The sequence below is a fragment of the Phyllostomus hastatus genome, unplaced genomic scaffold, assembly GCF_019186645.2.
Source record: "Phyllostomus hastatus isolate PE091 unplaced genomic scaffold, TTU_PhHast_1.1 phas_contig_399, whole genome shotgun sequence".
NCBI classification, from domain to species: domain Eukaryota; kingdom Metazoa; phylum Chordata; class Mammalia; order Chiroptera; family Phyllostomidae; genus Phyllostomus; species Phyllostomus hastatus.
Window position 1 is genome coordinate 456385 of NW_025333871.1, and position 22261 is coordinate 478645.

At 42.8% G+C, this 22261-nt stretch overlaps 1 protein-coding gene across 2 annotated transcripts in view; it reads right to left on the reverse strand.

Annotated features, from left to right (window-relative positions):
- Positions 1–22261, reverse strand: part of SYT9 (synaptotagmin 9) — a 176866-nt gene that overhangs the window by 116843 nt on the left and 37762 nt on the right. For both annotated transcript variants that reach the window (XR_006786096.1, XM_045842485.1), the window contains exon 2: positions 4023–4374. Coding sequence is in view for 1 of the 2 variants with exons in the window: in XM_045842485.1 (XP_045698441.1) it covers positions 4023–4374 (352 nt within the window). In the remaining variant the exon portion in view is untranslated. The remainder of the gene's footprint in view (positions 1–4022; positions 4375–22261) is intronic.

Sequence of the window (22261 nt, forward strand, 5' to 3'; positions counted from 1 at the left end):
TGCTTCATGCATGTGTCTGGAGTAAAGATATGAATGCCATGGACATAATAGCTTGCTATAATTAAATCCCAGTAGAGAAAATAGACATTTACGTTTAGTTGAGAGAGGTCTAGACAATTTCCATTTTTGCAGCTGTCAGTATATTAAAATCTGAAGAAGTAACTAAAAAAAGCATTAAAAAACTGTCTCATGTTCCTATCGAACCGATGCTCTCAACATAAAATAGTCTAGCTTAATAGAACTGTGCTACTTAAAGTCTAATTACCACACCTACTCCTAGTGCACCAGTTATTGGAGTGGCAGCAAATAATGGGGCCATTTAAAGTGTGCTCCTTGACTTCTCTGAGTTTAGTCAGTGTATTTATTTCTATGACTCTAAGAATTGCTTAGTTCAGAGATAAGGACTAAAGTCTGGAAGTGAGGCCCTTAATGAATCTGGGACCTGTACAAATGGCCTCACGCCAGCCTCACACCATTCTAGGCCCTACTCAGTTTACATTGTACTGTAGGCCTTTTGCCATTCCTGTCAGCAGAACATGAGCAAAGTGGCCTGATACTGACAAATGTGTTGTCAGTCATTCATGAAAAAAATCTGCTATGTGTCAGAGGCTGGGCTAGTGGTTACACAGTCAAGGGAGAAACAAAGTGGATGTGGCTGGCCTTTGAGCTCACAGAACTCATAGTCTAAAGACAGTAAGAAACAATCAAGAGTCATTTAGTTAAAAATAGAGTTCAATCCCTGTGAAGAAGTGAATTCTCTTACACAGAGAATTAAGAGTGGGAGGGCGTGGAGGGAACAACACATACCTCAGACAGGGTGATCAGGGAGGCCTTTCTGAGGAGGTGACATTTTAGGTGGGAACAAAGGCTGCAAAGGAGCCAGGGATGGCAAAGAAGAGGGAAAAGCATTTCAGGCTGAAGGAATAGCAGGTGTGAAGGCTCTAAGGCAGGAAAGGGCTAGAGACACTGAAGGAGCTAAGAGAGAGGCTGGTGTAGTTGGAGTGTAGTGTGTTTTTTCACGTAAAGCCTTCCACTGAGTCCACGTTAACAGTGTCCTCTGGGGTTGTGGCCCATGGGCCCTGGCCGAGGGTGAGCTGACAGCTGGCAGAAGCAGACTGTGGCAGTATCACACAGAGCCTTAAGAGACCTCATAAGGAGTCTGTGGTGGGGTAACTGAAATTAAAACTAAATTTAGTTTCTCTCTAAAACTAAATACAATTTTTTAAAAAAAAGAATTAACAAGAATTTTGGAGGGTTCTAATAGGAATGGAGTTAACTAGAAACAGAACGCTAACATGTTTGATCTTGGAAGACAACAGAAAGTCATCCTGACCAGAAACGTTCTTCGAAGATGCAACAGAGCTCATCTTCAGGAGAAGCGATGCCGACTGCAGTGACAGTGGGGATGCCCCAACTGGGAGTCTGAGCCTTACGTGCTCTGGCCAAGGAGTGTCCTGGGGATTTTGGGACAAGTGACAACAGCCACAGGAGGGAAGCAGTAAGAGAGAAAGTGACAGCAGTGAGAAGGTAAAGGACATAATGAGAAAGAAGGCAGAAACAGTAGTAAGGAGCAGAGTATCTCCCCCTCGCCAACTATGTTAGTGAAAAAAGAATGTTAAAAACGTTTTGGAGCATGAAGGAAATTTCACTAATGTTTCCCATTTTGTCAGTAAAAATGCTTTATGTGTATGTGTGTTTATAATACAACACAATTCCTAAACAATTATAAGACCATATACCATTCTCATGGTAACACCATCAGCAGAGATATGTATTTCCAGACATAACCCATACGACAAGGGCATTAGTAATTTCAATAAGAATGTTTTAAATGCATAATGATGCAAATTGTCGGTATTAAGTCAAATGCAGATGGAAAGAGTTATTAGTTTTCTTACTGTAGTTCAGATATAACTAAACTTGTTTTGGCCACCAAAAAAGGTAATTTAGCCCTGGCTGGCGTGGCTCAGTAGATTGAATGCCGGCCTGTGAACCAAAGGGTCATTGGTTTGATTCCTAATCCTGGTACATGTCTAGGCTGTGGGCCAGGTCTCCAATAGGGGGCGCATGAAAGGCAACCACACATTGATGTTTCTGTCCTCTTTCCCTCTCTAAAAATAAATAAATAAAATCTAAAAAAAGAAAAGAAAACTTAATTGCATGCCTCCAAACTAAAATAAATCTAAATACAAAATATATTTGACAGGAATAATTTCTTCTCTATTTTCCTTTCATTTTTTCCTTCTATTTTCCATGAATCAGCAGTGACAATATCTGTAGTTTTTATTTTTAAATAAAAAATATTTTTGACATGCAGAGTACTTACACATTTTTCTAGAATAAATACTGTGATAATTATAGTGATGTGATTGCTATCAATTCATTAGAATTATGGCAGAGTCCTCAGATCTATAATCTAATAAAAAACATAACCTTGTCCCCCTGTATTGATGGAACCCAGACCAGAAAAATTAACAGGCAGAGTAAAACCAAAAAGGAGACAATCTCAATGGAAACTCCATCTGAAAGGCTCCAGTTATTCAAGCAGTGAGAGACTTTATTTTGCATCTGCACCACTGCATGAACTCCACAGAAGCATCAAAAAGAGCTCCAGTTATATTTAAGTGTTAAATCCAAAGAGAAATTCTAGTGACAAAATCCGAGGATTCCTTCTAAATCAAATGGCAAACAACCATCCATTTCCTCACAGAGGAATATTTTAGGTTTAGCTCTTTGATTCAGAATTGGAAATGATGCTAAAATAGGTTTCTGAAAAAATTAAATTATAAACTGTCATATTCCATCCCACTTAATGTGAATAAGCAGAGCCTCTAGGATAAACTCGATTAACATAAAAAAGGATAGAATCTTATTTCTGTTTCTAGAGAACAAATAACGAAAGATTTTTAAAAATTATCCCCAAACTGCTCCTACTTTCCAAATAACAGCACAAGCTTTTCCTCTGGCTATCGCTCAAGCAAATAGTTTCATTTTAAAGAAAGCTGCTTCCTGAGTCTCTTTTCCTACAGTCTCTTACTGAGAGTGAATTTTTATATCCAGTGATTCAAAATTGGCTGTGTGACCTCAAAGCCACCTTTATGCAACATCTGAGTCTTTTGGGAGAGGCCTGTCTCTGTGATAGCGATGCTGATAATAGCAACCCTGAAAGCAAAAAAGGCAGCTCACGCCTGCAGTACCTGCCAGGTATAGGTCTGTGCAAAGCCCATGGTGTCCATGTTATCATCTCATTCCCAAAACCACCCATACGTCTGCTATCGCTATTCCTCTCTTACAGAAGAGGAAATGGAAGCATGCAGAGATTAAGGGGTCCCATATCACACACATAAGTAAAGCAGTTCACTGGGCCCTGGAACCTTGCATCTGGGACTACATTATATTATTTCTCCACTGCTGAAGTGCACAAAGCATCCAGCCACAGAACGAGTGACCCCAGGCCTGGGCACTCTGTAGGCCTTGCAAAGCCTGGAGATGGACAAAGACCACCTGCCACTCTGTGGAGTGTAAAGCCAGCCTGTGTGTGACAGCTAGGCTTGGTCCGAGGCACGGGGAATAAGCTCCACAGCACCAGCAGTGGTTAAAAACTTAGGCTCTGGCACTGGCTGAACTAGGGGTCAAACCTGACCTGGGTGCTTACCAATGTATGACTTTGTTACTTAATCTCCTTGAATTAAGTTTCTTCTGTGAAATGAATATGATAATAGGATCCATCTCACATCAAGCTGTCAGCTGTAATAATACAGATAAAGTTCTTAGTACATGACATGGTAAGTCTTAGTCCCGGTAACTACTATTATATCTAGACTAAGCAGAGACTATGCAGAGCTCAGGCACCTCACTGGAACACTGGAAGCACCAACTTTTCCCATATTCATATCCATGACACTGAATGGACATGTGGAAGGTCACAGGCTTCTTGCCTACTCAGTGCCATTGCTGCCAAGAGAGGGAAATGAGTGGGTGGTCCTTGCCTTGCACTCAGAAAGAAAGGAGGCGTTACTGACCGAGTCGACGAGGCTGGCTCTGTGACTTGGCGCTTCATGCGGATGCCCTGGGCACAGTGCTCCTGGCCCCCCACCTGGGTGGAGAGGGGGATGTCGGGGGAGGTGTGGCTGATCTTCATGGAGGAATCAGGGCAGGGGCTGGGAGGGTCTAGGAAGCCCTCACTGTTCTCCTGCTCATTGGTCTCTGTGTCCGTGTAGTTAAGAGGCTCCTGGTTGTTGTCTTTGCTACCAGAGAATAGGCCTCGTTCTCGCCACGGAACCCAGCAGAGTTTCCAAGACACGAAGAGAGACACGCCAAAGAGAGCGAGGCCACAGGCAGTGACCACAAGGGTCAGTAGGCTGACTGAGATATCTGCAAAGAAGCAAAGATTAAAGGTCAGTATGACTGTTGCCCCCCGATCCCCTGTGCCCATCCATTGTACAGGGTAGGCAGAATGACCCTGGCATCCATTCACCCTCAGAGGCCATCTGAGGAAGGCCTGGCGGGGGACACCGTTGGGTCATCTGATTCTGAGGCACAGACAGGGAGGACCTGGACACAGCGCGGAGGAGGTAACATGTGGGCCATGTTTAGAAACAAGACACAGGCAGCCGCAGCGTGAGAAGAGCTATTCAGAGGGACGAGGAAGGCCCTGCAGGTCAGCACAGCAGTATTATCATTTACCCTGTCCCGTGGCCACACAGATCATTGCTAGTGGATGAGCAGGGCAGTTTCGGCTGTCCCCAAAAATCCCTCTGTCATCTCAGAGGGCTGTATAATAAAACTTGTGAATTGTTTAAATAACAACTTTTTAAAAAATTACAGGGTTTTTTTTTCTATTTTTGATATTAACTTCTAAGGGTCTTAGCAAAATGAAGCTCAAGTCCTCTGAAGCCTCAAGAACACCCACACCCTGGTGGTCAGGGTAGCCAGGACCCAGGGACAGTGGTTCTAGTTTGGATGTTCCCAGTAGCAGACCTGAGACAAGGTTCGAGGGCAAGTGGGTTACTGAGATGAAGATAATACAGGTGGGGGAACAGGGAAGTGATCTAGGGAAGGAAGCCAGTAAAGGAGGCTTTGTCAATCCAGTACCACAGTGAGAAACTGCAGGGTAAGCCTGCTGGGGAGGCTCCATATACCTGGAGTCCCCCCAACAGACCTGGGGCTGGGGACATGAGGTATTGATAACATCAACTCCCTTCAGTCACTGATTTGAAGGAAGCTCTCAAGGGGCATTTCCAACCTGCAGCATGGGTAGTAAAGTAAGCTGCAGTGGCCAGAAAAATCCCATGTTCAGATAAACACACAGGCTGGCCTTTGGAGCTCAGGAGGCATGTGCTCAGGTGTAAGGGAGAGGGAATATGGCAGGGCCACGGCAGCATCTGCTATGTGGACTGGGGCCCCATGACTTTAGGTTGGGTCCATAGCAGCGCACTGTCCAGTGGCTGAGCTTCTGACTCTCAGAACAAAGCCCAAACCCATCCTTGCTCCTATCCCACCTTCTAGCAGAGCCACGGAGGCTGAAGCATCAACCTGAGCTCATTCCTAGCACAGAGGTGGCTGTAAACTCTCACTTTAAAGGACACCCCTACTGCCTCTACTGTGCTACAAGGACTCTCCCCATCATTAACATTTACTGCTTTAGCCAAAGTTTTCTGAATATCTATACATGCCAGGTACTGAGCTAAGCTTTGGAGACACAATGATAAAGAAGAAAATTAGGAATACATTATTTAATATTCACAAATTTCACTATCCACAGCACACCAACAATCCATGATACATGAGAACCTGTATTTCTGCTTAGGCATGCCTATGAACCCTTCCTGCAAACCTCTTACCTACGGGGTCAAGCTGACCTCCTAGCGTCCATGTGCTTTTCAACATGACTCAGAAAGTACCTGATCATTCTTAGGAAATGATAAAAGAGTTTCTTCATGAAAAATTGCTCTTGACAGAAAGCCAGCTGCCAGGGCTGGTGACGGATCTAGTGTATCTCCTTTGTGACTCCCAATCAATCTTTGTCACGGTGGTGAAACAATATGATATCTGTGTCTGAAAACACTGGGTTCCAATTTCTGAATGGGTAACTGAGCTTGAATCTTGGCCAGTTTTTCTGTTCAAGTACCACTGGAACGTGACAAGCAGACTACGTAACAATGGAAAACAAGGATGGGTACTGCCAATCCATCAGTGAGCCAGCAACAGTGAGGACTTTCTGGAATTGTTTTAAAGGAAAAGCTTATCAGTGCTGGACACTGAACATGGGCCAGTGAAAACACAGGACACCAAGGGAAAAAGAAAAATATCCCGCCCACTCGGGATGCAGAGCAGCAAGGGCAGGGATGAGGAAGAGGGAGTAGTCAGTGGGGCAAAGTGAAGAGCATCTGAAACCACCGTCACAGAGCCCTGACACCGGCAGGGGGAGCATGGTTTGGCTGCAAGCTCCAGCTTCCACAGCAGAGCGAAAAATTTGCTGGTGCAACTTCTACGGTAGGTGGTAGAGCTGGGGGCCTAGGGAAGGAGAACCCTTCCAGTTAATCAGGCTGTCACAGCAACATTGACCTTCACTCCCTCCAATGAATCTAAAAACAAAACAGGTTTCACACCACAGTGAAAGCCCTTAATACATTCCGTCATCCAAATGGAGACCAAACTCCTTTCCCATCTCCTGTTAGTAACTCCAGTACTGTCCTGACACAGTCACCACTAGTGGACCACCAGCCACAGCTAGAGGAGGGGTACTTGGGAAGCCAGTAGGGTTACTTGTATTATTTATCCAGTATTCACTCTTCCCCACCACAGCGCCCCTCTGAGGGAGGAGCATAACCTGCTACACCTGATGTGGGCCTTGGCCATGTGACTTGCTTTCATGAAATCTGGTAGCAAAGTCCATGAAATATGGGTAGATACAGCCCATGCCACCACAGACCTCAGAACTCCTGGGCTCCTACCTTGTGCCAAGAGAAGACAGGTCTCATGTGCGGGCTGATCTTCTAGCCCGCCCGGGTGTCATCACAGGATGGCTGTGGCATAGGCACAAAATCCAGAATGAAGAGCAAACTGAAACCTGACCCACAGATGGAGCAGAGGCTGTAGCTGATCTAAGATTCATGAGCAAAACCTAAGTGGCTGATGTTTGAAATCACTAAGATTTTGAAGGTGTTTGTTACCATGACAAAAAGCTCACTAATATAAATGACCATATAATTTATTATCCAGGGTTGGGACACTTTTAAGAAGGAAAAGAGGTGATATAAATAATTGTTGGGAACCGCCCTGCCTGGTTTCAGAAGCTGTAACCCCCCATGGCTAAGGTTGAGTGAGTGACCTTGGGACCATAAACCACTAAGTAGACAAAGCTTATCTCCCTGGCAGGGGCACCGCCTCTGCCCCTTTTACTTCACCCTGCCTCGCCCACAATGCATGATCGGTTAGCCAAAGACAGGTAAGATTCCTCAAGGGAGGGATGACCTAAGACAGGCATGATCACAGGGGCCCCCATGGAAGGACTTGGGGGGCTATAGAAAGATGGGGTGATGGACCCTCGCCCCTTGGCTTTGATATAACCTGAGTCCTCATTATGTCTGCAAGAAGTCTCCTAATCTCTTGGCTTCTTTACTTCCCCTGCCTGACTTAACCCTGAAACAATGACAGAGGGCTGTGCAGCCCTGTGCTGGAAAGGGCAGGTTCCTTGGGGTGATCAGGCCTAAGAAAGAATACATAAAGTCCTGTGAAATCTGCTTTGCTAAGAATGCTCTCAATTTTCTGATAAGAGTCTGAGCAGAATATGAGTTTGTTTCCCAAAGTTTTGCAGCCCTTTAGCTAACAGACCCTGACTCAGAATAAGCCCTTGTAGTTCTTTGAATATTATCTATAGTTTGATCCTTACTGCCTGACAATGACTAATGAGCCTTACCTGTATTCCTGTGCAAACTGAACTCAATAAAAGCCAACTGAGGAAAAGGCTCTTGGCCCTTCTCCTTTGAGAGATCAGCCACCTTTCCTCCCCAAGAAGATCATGTCTTGGGAGACTTATTCTCATCCGAGGATGGGGGGCCCTGCGGGCACAGGGCCCCACAATGTGATTATTCGCCCCCCCGCAAATAATCACATGGGACAAGAGACTTCACCCAGGACTGTCTTAGATAAACTCGGTTATTCGGTCACCCTGGATTTAAGAATCCCACCCAAACCCTGAACCTACCAATGTGGTACAGCATGGCCCCCCAGGGTTTACTTGGCAGCAAAAACATGCCAAATAAAATTAAAGCCTGGGCTCACTCATGCTAGAAATCACAGGGCCCTGACCCAGTTCAAAAGCAACGTTAGCTTTTTAGTTGACTCTCAGCTCTTGCACCCAAAAAAACACCTTGCTCACAAGTTCAGTCATGAGGGGTGGGGGTAGGTAGGATCTATGAGAACAAAGCGCCTTTCTGTTTATCTCAGCATAGGACCCCAAGCATCTGAAAGAGTGCCTGGCACCTAGTAGGGATTCAGTAAGTATTTGATGAGGCCCACCTGAGGAACCCAGCAGACACCTCCTGCCTGAATTTACCATGAAGTGTAGTGTGGCTTGTAAACTCCTGGAGGTGATAGTCACATTCATAGTTATTACAGGTCTTTGTGCACAGTGTTATTACAAAAGATTTCTGGCAAGTGGCAAGAGCGGTTTTCTCTTATTCACAGAAAGTACCATGTAGGTCAGCAGTGGGCAGGGAACACTGCCCAGAGAAACCATGGTGCCTTACACAGCCATACCCACCACTACGTGGACCATCTGGATTCTGTCTGCAAACCGCTCAGGGTGCTCTCTACACAGTATGCTTGTACGTTCTCTCTTTTTTTCAGAAAGAAGTGCTGAGAAAACTGCTATGGAGTCACTAAGGCCACACATATTACCGACCTCATACCCCAAGACCTCGGGAGGGAGAGGGAGAATCTGCTTAGAATCACAAAATAGCTTTATTTAGAAGAACAGGAGTTGTTTCTTCAGTTAGGTGGTAGGTATACAGCCATTTGTTTTATTATTGATCTTGAAACTATGTGTATTCACTACGCATACTCTTTGACCATCATGGTATATTTCATAATAAAAATTGTGAAAGACAGTCCTATTAAAATTATTATTCAAAAGATAATTTTTCTAATTGGTCTTTTTGTCCAGGGCTCCAGAGAATAACCAGATGGAGATTCCTGGGTAAAACAAAATAAATGGTAACCAAATTGTGATCAGATCAGGGAGGGGTGGCTGCTTGGGAGTGACTATGCATGAAACCACCCAGAGATGCCAACGAAGAGCATTCTCCCAGGGAAGGAGCAGCATGGAGTGCCCTGCATCAGCCTGAGCATCAGAACCCTCTTCCACGGGCTGTTAGTCCTTGCCATAGGACATGACATATTGCAGTAACAGCCCTGGACAGCAGATACAACATATAGCGGCATTTCTAACCCAGCAGACATCCCAGCTGGATATCCATACTTCTACGGGATCCCTGCACGCCTAAACACTGACTCTGGAATGGCAAATGTCACTGTCCAGTGAGTGAAGAGCTCGGGCACTGGGCTCTTCACTCTGGCACTGGACAGGGGAACAGCAGTCCCCAAAAATAATATGAATGCAAAGAAATTAGGACCACATAGGCATTGGACTTCTCATTAAAGAAACCCAAACACTAGATAATGGAATATTGCCTGCAAACTCCCGAAGGAAAACGAGGTTCACCTTAGAAGTCGATACTCAAACACACTATCAATGAAGTGTGAGGGCTGAGAGAGCCATTTTCAGACCAACAAGAAGTCAGAAAGATTACTTTCCTTCCACCTATCACAGGAAGCTACTTGAGGGTAAATGTATGACATTAAAATGAACAGAAGAAAATACAGTGCACACACACACACCAAAAAACACCTCAACAACAACAAACTGACAAATTGCATTCCACATAGAAACCCAGCAAAGCAGCCCGGGTGAGAGAGCTGAGCTGCGGAGCTGAAGAGCAGCCAGCCCAGCCCAAGCAGGAAGGCTGGGCTCAGGGAGGCGTTCTCCTCAGACAAAGGATTTGAAAAGAAACAAATGACATAATGGAGAGTTTATTTGTTAATGACATTTTTAATTGTCTTCTAATAGCATTTAAAAGAAAGAGGGAGAAAGAGAAATGAGGAATTCCAGGAGAACAATGTTTTTGAGAAAAAAATTTAAATCTATTATCACATAAACACCATTTATTGATTCTCAACTTTTAGAATCAAGACATAGGCAAAGAATGGAAGGCTTAAGTATGGCTGTAGAACAGAATATAAATGTCTTCTACTTCAACAGTTTACGTTAAGAGGTAAAAAAGAAGAAATATAGAAGTTAAAAGAAAGACTACAGGTTGACTACTGAATTGAGGGAACAAGAGATAACATCTATCACCAATAGATGACACTATATATATCTTAATGTTTTCAGGCTTAAAGTATTTATTTTTATATTCAAAACCACACAGAGCTACAGTAAAGCATTTTTATTGAAAAACTTAAACATTTTAAAAACTACTGCAGTATGTGACGTATACGTGGTTTATTTAGTACACTGTGGCGAACATGAGTCTATAATCCCAAAACATTTCTGGAAACAGTCCTTATTTAATCCTACTCCTTGGTTTATAAGGCACAAATAAATGACAACCAGAACAATGATGATAACCTCCGTCTCCCAGGACAGTTTTCCTTCCAAGGAAAACCTCTAAAAGATCTCCATCCTTGTCTATTCATCTTAGTTTGACTTTTGGATTCATGATCAAACTATCAGGAGACTGGCACAGGCTATAACTTTTTACTTTGTGAATACCAATAGTAAAACATACAACTTATTTATTTACACATTCATTTCATACAAGGAAAGATATTTAATGCCACAAAACAAATATCATTTCCTTAAAATACTACGTTGAGCTTTATGACTAAAGCCCCTTGTCAGCTTGCTTCAGACTTGTAGGAACCTTGCAATGAATGAACAAGGTGCCAGAGACTGGGAGTCACTGTCCTAGTCCCTTGTAAGTCAGTTCTGCCCCACCTCTACTTCTTACAGCAACAAATACAGCTCAGAGCAAAACTGGGAAATAGAGGTCACTTGATACCCATCCCAGACTTCCTATCCTAAGCTCTTCTCCTCCAGCTGCCCTCCCCACCTCTTGTTGTCCCAGAGAACTGGAATTTTCAAAGGATTATGTTGGAACCTAAAGATTTTGTATCTGTGTCTTGACCCTGGGAATGCTCAGGATGATTGAAATGTGGTGTTTCCAGGGCAGAGCAGGCGAAGGAACCTTGGAATCACAATTGAGGAAGGAAGTGAAAAGAGACCAGACCTGGAAAGGTGGTGCTGAGCACGGAGACTGAGGGTGGGACACAAACACGAAGAGGACACTTCATGGCCAGAAGCTGTGATGATAGGAATTGGTTTAAAGGTCTGGAGCAAAATGAAGTGAGTCAAGTATTTGGCTCGAGACCACTGATGCTTGTTTACGTATGACTTACTATTTTGCAAAAGGATCTGAGGCAGCTTTAATAATGAATACAGCACAGTGGGATGAAATAAACTTTGTGAGGCAACCAGGGCCAAAGGAAAATAAAGGCAAAATGAAGATGAAGTTAGGGGCAAGGTAAACAGCCAAAGCACATGCTTGAGGTTTGGGGAAGTCGCCAGAGGCAGTGACAAACGGGCTCCCAGCATCCCACTTATCATACAAAAGACAGAAACATGGCCTATTACAAGGTTCAACGTCTAAAACAAAACATAATCAGTAAACATTTATGAGACAAGGAACATCTGAACTAGACACATAATGATATTAAAGATTACTGACTGCGTTTAGATATGATCATTGTGTTGTGGTTATGTTGAGTAGATGCATGTGGAAACAGTCGAATGATATGTCTAGTCTCTGCTTCAAATTACGGATGAAACAAGGTTGACCACAGGTTAATGATTGTTGAAACTGAGTAATGAGTATGTAGAGTTCATTACATTATTTTCTCTACTTTTCTCTATGTTTGACAATTTCCTAAACTGCTGGTCCCTGACTTCAATCTTAGACAAGTTTATTTATTAATAGGTCTTGGGTGAGGACCCTGAACCCCCATTTTTACAAGCACCTCAGATTTCAGATTAATGTAATGCAGATGGTCTATAAATAAATAACACTGCATAAACCTGATCAAGTAAATATATTTATGTTGTGGTTCACAATGAAGACCCTTTCCTAATCCTAAAACACTGTGTCTTGGAGGCCTAATAAAGATAATACTGGGAAATTCAGTTAAGACCATTAGGTCATGGGGAACTTGAGGACATCACATGGTGCCTTGCAGGGAAGGTGATGATGTGATTAGATAGAGGAATCAGGCACGATCAGATCAGACAGCTCTGATGATGAGATGTTAGGTGTTTCTGGGAATTGAACCCGTGTGGAAACTGCATGAAGAGAAACCTCAGGGGGCTGATTCCCTCATCAACAATCTCCTCCATGCGACCATGAGGCCTCTGTTTGAATACTTTATTTTCTGTATTTTTTAAACTTAATACAATGAACATGTATTACTTTGCAAGTAAAAAAAAATGCAATAATAATACAATTATTGCATTTAAAAAAAATCACAGCATCCTGGAGTTAGCCAGTGAAGGGGAACTTAGGCCCATAGACACCAAAGGACATCTTTGGAATGGTGACCCTGAGGTATTTTGGATAAGGAGCATGTAATAGATTTTAGGCTAAAATTAGATGCTTAGGTGTTTAAAAGATTAAACTTAAATTGTCTGAGAAATACAATCTTGCAGAGACCTTCTCTTTAATTACGCTGCAAACTGTAGCCCAACAGTTAGGAATACAAGTTCTAGAATCACACAATCAAGGTCGGCAGCCAACATCTGCTGTTCAGCCTAAGATCTCCATATTTTGTTTTCTCATACTAACATTGGGATAAAAATAGCATTCACTTCTTGGGGTTGTAGAGGGTGCGTAGAAAGGTATTGGAGTTCAATAAATGCAAGTGTTCGTGTTTTGTTTTTTCATGAGGTGGCTCAGTATTCAGCCCCTCCATATCTAGTCTTGTTCTTCCTGCTACAAAGCGATCACCTTGGTGAATAGTCCTCCTGAAGCTTTATGAAGTGAGCTGGCAATGAGTGAATGCATGCCAGGTGCCATGTAGGTATTTACTGAGCTTCCTGAGGATGGCAGGAGGAGCTCCTATTGAGCACCTGATATTTGCTAAAGACTCAACCAGAGGTACAAAGTAAATAGAACGAGACCTTGCCCTCAAAAATAGCCCAGTAAACCTATTCACAATTCATGGAGTACTACAGAACCCAGAAGTGGGTTTGGAGAAGGCTTCCCATAAAAGTGGGGTGAGCCAAGTCCTACTTATAACCACTTCTCTTATACAAAGACCAAACTCAGGTCATTTGGCTGTGTGGTCAATAAACTACACCAGGAGAAAAGGAAGGCTAGGGCTTCTCTGTGTGCTCAGGCATGTTGCGTAAGACACAATGTGCTCAACTATATTTGCAAGCCCCAGGGAAGAACTCACATGTAGTAAGGGCTTGAAGACCAGCTTTGCCACCATTTATATTTTGTGACCTTGGGTAAGCCATTATCCCTCTATGGTCTTTCTCCTCCATCCTTTGGGCTGGGACATAGCTCTCACATTCTGTGGTTCTTATGAAACTGCCAAGTGAACTTGTGTTCACAGCAATGCCTAGATCTAAGGCTAAAACCATTATAATAATTCCTGTTAATGACTCCAAGGCAATGGGCACTATCCAACTAGATACTATGCTTTAGGACCACTCTTGCCTTTTATTCTTATAGCGCACGGGAGGCTCTCTTAGCACTGGCTCATGGTACAAATTATAAGGATTAAGAAAGCATTAACTTGGATCTGCAGGGACCATACCATTATTAAGGTATTGAGCCAGGTAAACAGAATGCTCTACTGCCTTAACTCTAAGAAGCCCCTGGACTAGTACAGTGAATCAGAACACAGAAATTGGCATCAACTGTATTTCACTGTGATTGACATACAGGGAGGAGCACCTCTAATAGGACTGTGTCTCCAGCTCTCAGACCCTTTCCTCAGAAGGCTGGCCAGGTGATCTACCTGCATGAACTGAGCAAGTTGTCTAAAATTAGTAATGAGAGAACACTTTCTGTTGCACCTTCTATTTCCGAAGTGCAGCCTCATCAGTGTGACCAGCTCCTCCTCATAGTGGCATCACCCCCTCTGTCTCTACCAGATGCAGCAGGGTCTGCAGAGGCGACACAGTGGCTGAAGCTACAAACACTAAGAGCTGGGTTTTAGCTCTTGTGTCTATAATCCCTAGCTTCCCAATCCTCATGCACCTGAGCTCCTGCTGTCTGCATAAGACAAAGGCTCAGGAATTATCATCCAGTTTGCTATTGGATTTCCAATCTCTTTGTACTCATTCTCTACAGAAATTACTTAATTGGAAAAAATCCATTTAAAAAATATTTTACCACCCACTGCAGCTTCCCTGTGGGTGCTTGTAAAATCGATACTGTTTTCTCTGTCATGGGATTCTGGCCTGTGCAGAGTGGATGGAAACATTCAGAAGTGCCAAGATTCTTACAAAATAATAGAAAATCGGATGCGCAGGGCTTCAGACAATGGGGACTTTTTGCCAGAAGAGAATACCTTGAAACAAAACTCAAGAACATGCAGAGACTGGACACAGGCCAAAAAGGCCAGTAACACTCCTTGGTGTGTGTGCAGGAAATGGGAGCTGGGCCTGCAAAGGCGGGGGGTGTTGGCCACTGGAGATCTGGTGTCCAGCTCTATGACCTCCTATGAGACTTTGGGTAGCCCACCCCTCTCCCGAGCCATTTCTCACCTCAGGGGAGAAATTCTGCCCTGCTGGCTTGTTTGAAAATTAGGTGCACTTGCATATGTCTAAAAGCCTGCCATGGTGCTTTCACTGCGCAGCTGGAAGTTCTTTTGAAGCCAGCATGCTGCAGCACTGACCCAATAACTCATACCTCCCACAGGACTCCCTTCCAAACTCTGTCAGTCCAAGTCATTTCCTAGGCTGATCTGGCTTTGCTTTGATCCAACTAGCATTTAAATCTCTCATTTACCCTGTGGAACAAGATCAAAAGGTTGCTGACAACCACCTTTGTGAACGAGCATTTAGAAAAATCTCAAAGAAATGTGTGATGTAAGAGTAGGGCCGCTTCTTCCTATTCCTGGCTCCCACAAAGAGTGACTTTTCTCCAAATGCTTGTGACCACTTTCCCTACCTCTACTTCTCTGTTCAGAGAGTAAGTGGGTTGCTTGATTAGAAAGCTCAGGGTAGCTCTACCTCTTCCTTCCACTTGACATCTGGCTACCTGCATGGGGCATAGTGCAGTATTGGGAAGTCTGTTAATTGCTCTCGCTCCTAGAAGTAGGCAGACTTTCTCTCTTGGTTTTTCTTCAGGGACAGCTGGACCCCTACACACAGGGCCTGGTTGAGGGCAGTCCTGTGCAGGTGCACTCGGTTCGCTGTGCCTGTACAGGTGTGGGCAGAGGACTTCCAGGCTTCTATTAACACGAAGAGAGTTACATGATGGGATTTTTTTTTCATAGCATAGCAATTGGGTGAGACACAGGATATATGAGGAAACGGTCCAGAGTCTGAGTACAGACTTGTTTTTAAATACCTGTGAGACATTCCTTAGAGTCTCCCAGTAATTCCTGCAAGAAATATCTAAAGACCTGGTACACCTTGGTGGGCTATTGGGGGAAATGGGCCAATGGATGCTGAGTTTCTAGGCATTTCAGTTATTAGAATTCTATGATTCTAAAACAATTTTTTCTCTTTCAAATTAGAAAATTTTAAAATCCTATACTCAAATAACTCAGCATTTGTATGTGATGCCATTTATAAGAGAGTCAAAGATCCTCCAACACCTGATCAACCCTGAAACTATGTCTTAACATTTGGACACCAGATGCACAGTAAGTCTTCTAGGAGGGAACGATGTGTTCATTTTCCACTTGGCACTACAAAGCCACTCTCCTTCCCTCTCTGCTCTGCTTTGGGCCTTGGGGGCAGACCCATGTGGATTACATCAAGGGGCTCCCGTGCCTTTGACTTGTTGAGTTCAGCCAATAGGAGGCCTTAGTGGGATATTAGAGGGTGGTAAAAGAATGAAGTTATGGTATTTACTCCTCCAGCTTTCTTCCAGCTAGGTCACCCACGTTGTATATGTCCCTCTACTGAAAGCCACGGCTCCTTTTCTGGGTTCTTTTGGGCCTATGGGTGGCAATGGCTCCCTCCCTACTGTTCCTAGGCCTGGAGTGCTTCGCTGTCTTTTGCTGATTTCCCTGAATCCTGACCATACCTTTGTAAAAAGTTCCTGTAATAAGCACTCCCCCAAATTACCTAGTTTGACTGTGCTGCCTGTTTCCACTGGGACTCAGATAGATTTGCTGTAGAATGAGTTGTTTTCTATTTTGGGCCCTACCTCTAGTCACCTGCATAACCTCAGGGAACAGACACTCATGTCTGAGCCTGAGTTTCCTAATAGACAGAATGAAATGGGATGGAATGAAAGGGCCCTTCCAGATTGTATCTTCTTGAGTGAGAGAAATTTTACATCCGAACTATCTTCTGCAACTCAGTATGATGTCTGGTACACAGGGGCACTCAATGTTTGATGAATTATAAAATTCTAAGCTAGGTATCATTTCTACTTTTATATCCACTAAAAAAAAATGTGCTTCAGGGAAAGGAATTGCCAAAGAAGCTGTGTTTTCAAGTGTATATATAGAGAGTATTAGGATTACCTTTTCCACCTGATTAAAAAAAATGATACAATATTTCATGCTTCTCTAAACACCAAGGACTCCAACGAAGCAGTTCAGTGCAGTGCAGTGGAAGGCGTGGGCTCTGGCAACAGTCATTATTTACTGGATTCACTTTACAACACATTGAACTGAGCTGCCTTGATGAAGATATAATGTAATTGGGGGTAGACTGACCTATTCAGAGGGTGCCAGAAAAACTAAGTTTTCAGGAGACACTCTTACAGCCAGATGATATCTCCATAGTTATGTTTTATGGCCAGCACTAACCCTATAAGTACCTCTATGGAGAAAGTTCCAAGCCAGGAGGTTGTTTAAAGTCAGAAGAGAGTGGACTCCAACTCAAACTCTTCCATATTTTTTTCTCTTCTGTCTGGTGCAGACCTTGGTCCATAACTCATACCACAGACTCTCTTACAACATATAACCTCTTACTAGCCTGGACTGCTGTACCCAAAACCCTAATGTACCCCCAAGTCATGGATCTTCCTGTGTTAAAAGCACAATCGGGCTTTGATTATTGGCAACTGATTAAAAGCATGGCTTCCTGTATCTTTGTATTTACCTGTCAATTTTCTACAAACTCATGTTTGTAAGTGAATTTCCTTTCAGTAAATATTTAATGTTGCTGAAATGAGGATGGTTCCTTTAAATTCCCTAATTTTTATCATTAGTCATGCACAGAAATTGGCATTTATCATCAGAATGATTAATAATAGCAGTATATGACCAAGAAATGTAGTAATTGTTCTAAAAAGCATTGATTATAAAGAAAAAATACTTTAGATTTTAATACAAATTGCTCAACTCTAAAGGGAAGAGACAAGAAATACTACTTTTCCTAAGTGTTCTCCTTAGACCTGCCCCTCAAGTCACAGAAATTCTTTACGACAGGCAGTGGACAGAGCTACAGCCAAGAGCAGGCACTGATTTTTTTTCTAAGACATTTCTCTTTAAACAGGGTAGGTTTTTCCCCACTTTTTAAAATTTGGGGTAAAAATCTACATGACAAACTTTACCATTTTAACCATTTTTAGGTGTACAGTTCAGGGACATTAAATTAAGGTCATTTGCCTTGTTGAGCAACCATCCCCACCATCCACCTCCAGGGCATTTTCATGATCCCATACTGAAATTCCACACCCACTAAACAATAACCAGCCAACCCCCACTCCCCCTTCTTCCTCCCAGCCAGCCTTGTCCCTGGCAACCACTGCTCTACTTTCTGCCTTCGTGATAAACTGGCTGTCATGAAAGTCGGTCACTAGATAGATTCTTCACCTCCCAAAAGCGCACAGGAGGAACTGGAAAGGACCCCAGCCAAAGAGCACAGGCAGGCTGTTACGTGAATTCTGAGTAAAGGAAGGACGTGTGGGCCACAGCCCAAGGGCTGCTTTGGAGATTGAGGTGGAAAAGGGGGCCACAACAGGCATCTTTCTAACATTCTCCATATCTCCTGACCCTGGATGGAAATGCACTCTCCTGAAGATGTGCAGACCTTCTCTCATTTTTCTGGGTACTCTTCAGCAACCTGTATCACTAGGGGACCAACCAGCCTTGCAATGAGACACTCTATACAAGCTGGCCTTCAGATAAGAAGTGTTTCCCTAAAGACCAAGAATGGGAGCACTGACGACAGGGGTAACAAAGACTCCAAACAGCAACGGTACCAAGGGAAGGGTTCTTACAGTTAAAGAGGTAGAAGACACAGAGGCTGGATCACCGTGGTAGATCAGGCAGGGACCTACAGTGCAGAGATGAGCAGGCAGCCAAGGCAAGAAGAACGTGAGCAGCATCGAAGGAAAGAAAGAGCAAGGACAGCAAGTATGGATTAAAGGGATGACAAAGGCAGTAGGTAGGCTCAGCTGTAAGAAGGCAAAGCTAAAGAAGTGCTCATGTCATTTGGGTATTTTTATCCACCTCATCTCCCATGAGGGACTCATAGAAAAACATAGGAACTGGCATGGCAAGGGAGCTTTCCAGCCCTTTGCAAGTAAATGCTAATGGTCCAGCAGGCTTAGGCATAGGTGCTAAAGTAGCCTCACCTAGCCCATGAAATAAAAGGTACTGACCCTTCCCACCTCCCCTCTGGTTACTGTCAGATTGTTTGTTTGGTTTTTTAAACATTGTCACGAATGGCCATTTTTGGTTACAAACAGGAATGAAAAAGGCAAGGATAGGAGAGTTCCAGCTCCTGGGGCAGCTTTGAGGACTCAGTGACTGTCCTTGGAAAGGCTGTCAGATTGTTCTTAATTTCAATGTCTCTGGTTATATTTTGCTTGCTTGTTTGTTTTGTGGATTAGGTTCCACTTAAAAGGGATAATGGGGGGAAAGGGTAGAAGGGTTTTCAGGAACAACTATAAAGGACACATGGACAAAGCCAAGGTCAGGGGTAGAATCAAGGGAGGGAGGTGGAAATGGCTGAGGTGGTGGGGGAGTAGGGGGTGGGGAATGCAGACAGCTGTACTTGAACAATAAAATTTAAAAAAATAAAAAGAAATAAAAGGTATTAAAACTATTGGAAAGGATGAGACATTATTATCATAAAAACACAAGAGAATTACTAACCAAGGGAAGACTGATGAAGTGTTAGATTTTTAAGAAATACATTTAATTCCACAGCTTTACCAAATATCAGTAACAGTCCCTCTTAAACTGTTCTGCCAAAGTACTCCTAATGGAGTACTGCCCTCCCCAGAGTTTGGGATTCCTGCTAGGGATTTCCAGGATGCTAATAGTCACATACTTATCCTCACTGTGTTGACTTTGGGAGTCTGTCAGAAGACCCTTGCATAATCCTGCAAAATTAAGTCTAGGGAGCATCTTTGCTGTTCGCCAGGATGTCATGATCCTTCTTTCTACTGTGACCATATGGACTGGTATATGTCCCCTGGAAAACATCGTACATCAAAGCTCAAAAAATTCCACTTCCATAAGATAACAAAAGATATCCAACAAAGATGGGATGAATTCATATGGTGTCTGATAGTCTTTATAACTTGAATATGGCCTTGGGAACTTCTGGATGGTTTGCTGGTTTAAAATTTGTTAGAAGCTGGCAGGGAGCTCCTATCTCACTGTCCCAAAATGAGAAAGAAGAAGTTGCAACTAGATGTCATTACTATTTATCAAGTTAGGTTTAAAATAGGCATGCATGTTATCCCAAGGGGAAGAAGCACTGACCAGGTTGTGAGCAAGGAGCTTGACCTCCTTCTAAGATAGAGAATGACTCAATTTCTACTCAGACCTTTGAAGAGTGAAGTATAGAGACCACAACCACCAGTGAACTGAGAAGTCAGTGCCAGTAAATTACATCCAATTATTACTTAATGTTATCTTGAGAGAAGCGGACTTTGTTAAAAATCCCCTCTGACTAATGATGTTGGTTGCTGAGTTCTGAACCTTACACTCATGAACTTATAAAAAGAACTGTTAATTTCACATAGGCATTGAAAGAAGAGAGAAGCTCACCTGATTTTTAGCCTCAAAATTCCTCCAAAATAGGGTCTACAGATGGCTTGTGCTATAGCACAAATTCCTATCTTATATGCTAATATCCAACCTGATGGTATCAGGAGGTGGGGCCTTTGGGAGGAGATTAGGTCGTGAGGATACAGCCCTTCTGAATAGGATTAGTTCACTCATAAAAGAGGCTGAGAGAGTTCCCTCCTCCTTTCCATCATGTGGGAACACCAAGAGAAGGCAAAATCTGCTTACACCTTGATCTTAAAATTCACAGCCTCCAGAGCCATGAGAAATGAATTTCTGTTGTTTATAAGCCACCCAGTCTATGGTAGTTTGCTACATTATAGCATCCCAAACAGGCTAAGACAGCTTGGTCCTTTGGGGAGGTGGAATTATAAGTGAACGGCCTGAGCAAATGCATAATGAGTTATCTCTTGTTTCTCAAAGCCCAAACTCCATAGTTAGATGAGGGGAAGGGGAAGAACAATGATGAAAGAGTCGTGTAAAGGGAAAAAAGTGTGCAAAATGAGGGAACAAAAGATTCACGTAAGTATTCCGAGGTGACCTTTTGTCTTCTAAGATGCCAAGAATATAAAGCAAAAAGGCAAAGAGCAGCAGAGGAGCTAGGAAACAGCAGATTAACCTAGCAGCAACCCCCACCCCCAAGAAATTCTCATAAAAATAACATTTCCAAGAGTGAAAAACATAAGATTTTTAATTAACTATCCCAGCAAATGCTGAGCAAGATGAATGAAAAAGGGCATACACCCAAACATGCTGCTATGAAATTTCAAAACCCCAAGGCTAGAGAGAATACCATAAAAGATGTAGAAGTAAGCTGCCTGCAGACTTCTTTTAAGCAATTCTATACAGCAAGACCATGGAATAATACCTTTAAAATTCCAAGAGAGGATTATTTTCATTATAGGATGTATGCTCAGCCAAACCATCCATAAAAATGAGAGCACAATAAAAGCATTTTTAGAAATGCATTTCTGAAAATTTTTGCTTGAAGATGTACTCTAAATGAAAAAGAAAGGAATTCAAGAAAGAGAAAACTAATTTATTTATTAGGAAAACTAATAAACAGTGCACTTAACCCACAAGTACACATGACATGGGGTCCCGAACACCAGGTCTGTGTGAGAATATTTCTCGATAAGACCAGAAACTCCTGTGAGGAATACTGTCAAGAAGAAAACCACTGCCAAATGAATGAATTTAATAATAATACAGTGAAGAAATGTGCTTGTTTTTTACAAAATATCGTAAGTATTTTATTATAAAAATATTCTAAAATAGTCTAAGTCACACAAAATGCCATAAAAGTAATGGTCAAGTATAAAGGCAATTAAAATATGACAAGATTTTAACAACTGATGGCATGTAACTGAAGATTTGGATGCAAAGAACTGAATCCTTCAAGTTGCCCAAGAGTAACAACATAAAACTATGCTTCCTTTTCCCAAGGTCCAATCATACTTCATGGCTCAGCACTCACTAACTCTCACAAAGTCACAATGTTGCAAAACCAATGACAGCAGCTCCACATTTGAGTGCCTAACAAGTACCAGTGCTGCAATAAGCATCATCTATGTGCTAATGCACTGATCATTAAAACCCTCAGATTACCACAATTTACCAGATGAGGAAACCTCAGCACAGGAAGGTGAAATAACTTGCTGAAGTCTACTCTTAATCACTGTCCTGTTATTAAAAGCTTCTAACACTCTTAGCAAATGTGGTTGGCACCAGTTAATTGAATATGTCAGTTAAAGGAAAAAATCAACACCTTTAATCCTTAAATATTTTATTTTACTATGAACACTTTATTTTGACTTAAAATATTAATTCACCAATCTTATGATACAGGGTGAAGATTTTTTCTTTGAATATGGGCCCTCTGATTTTAATTTTGTGTTGCCTTTCTTACATCAGAAATACCCAT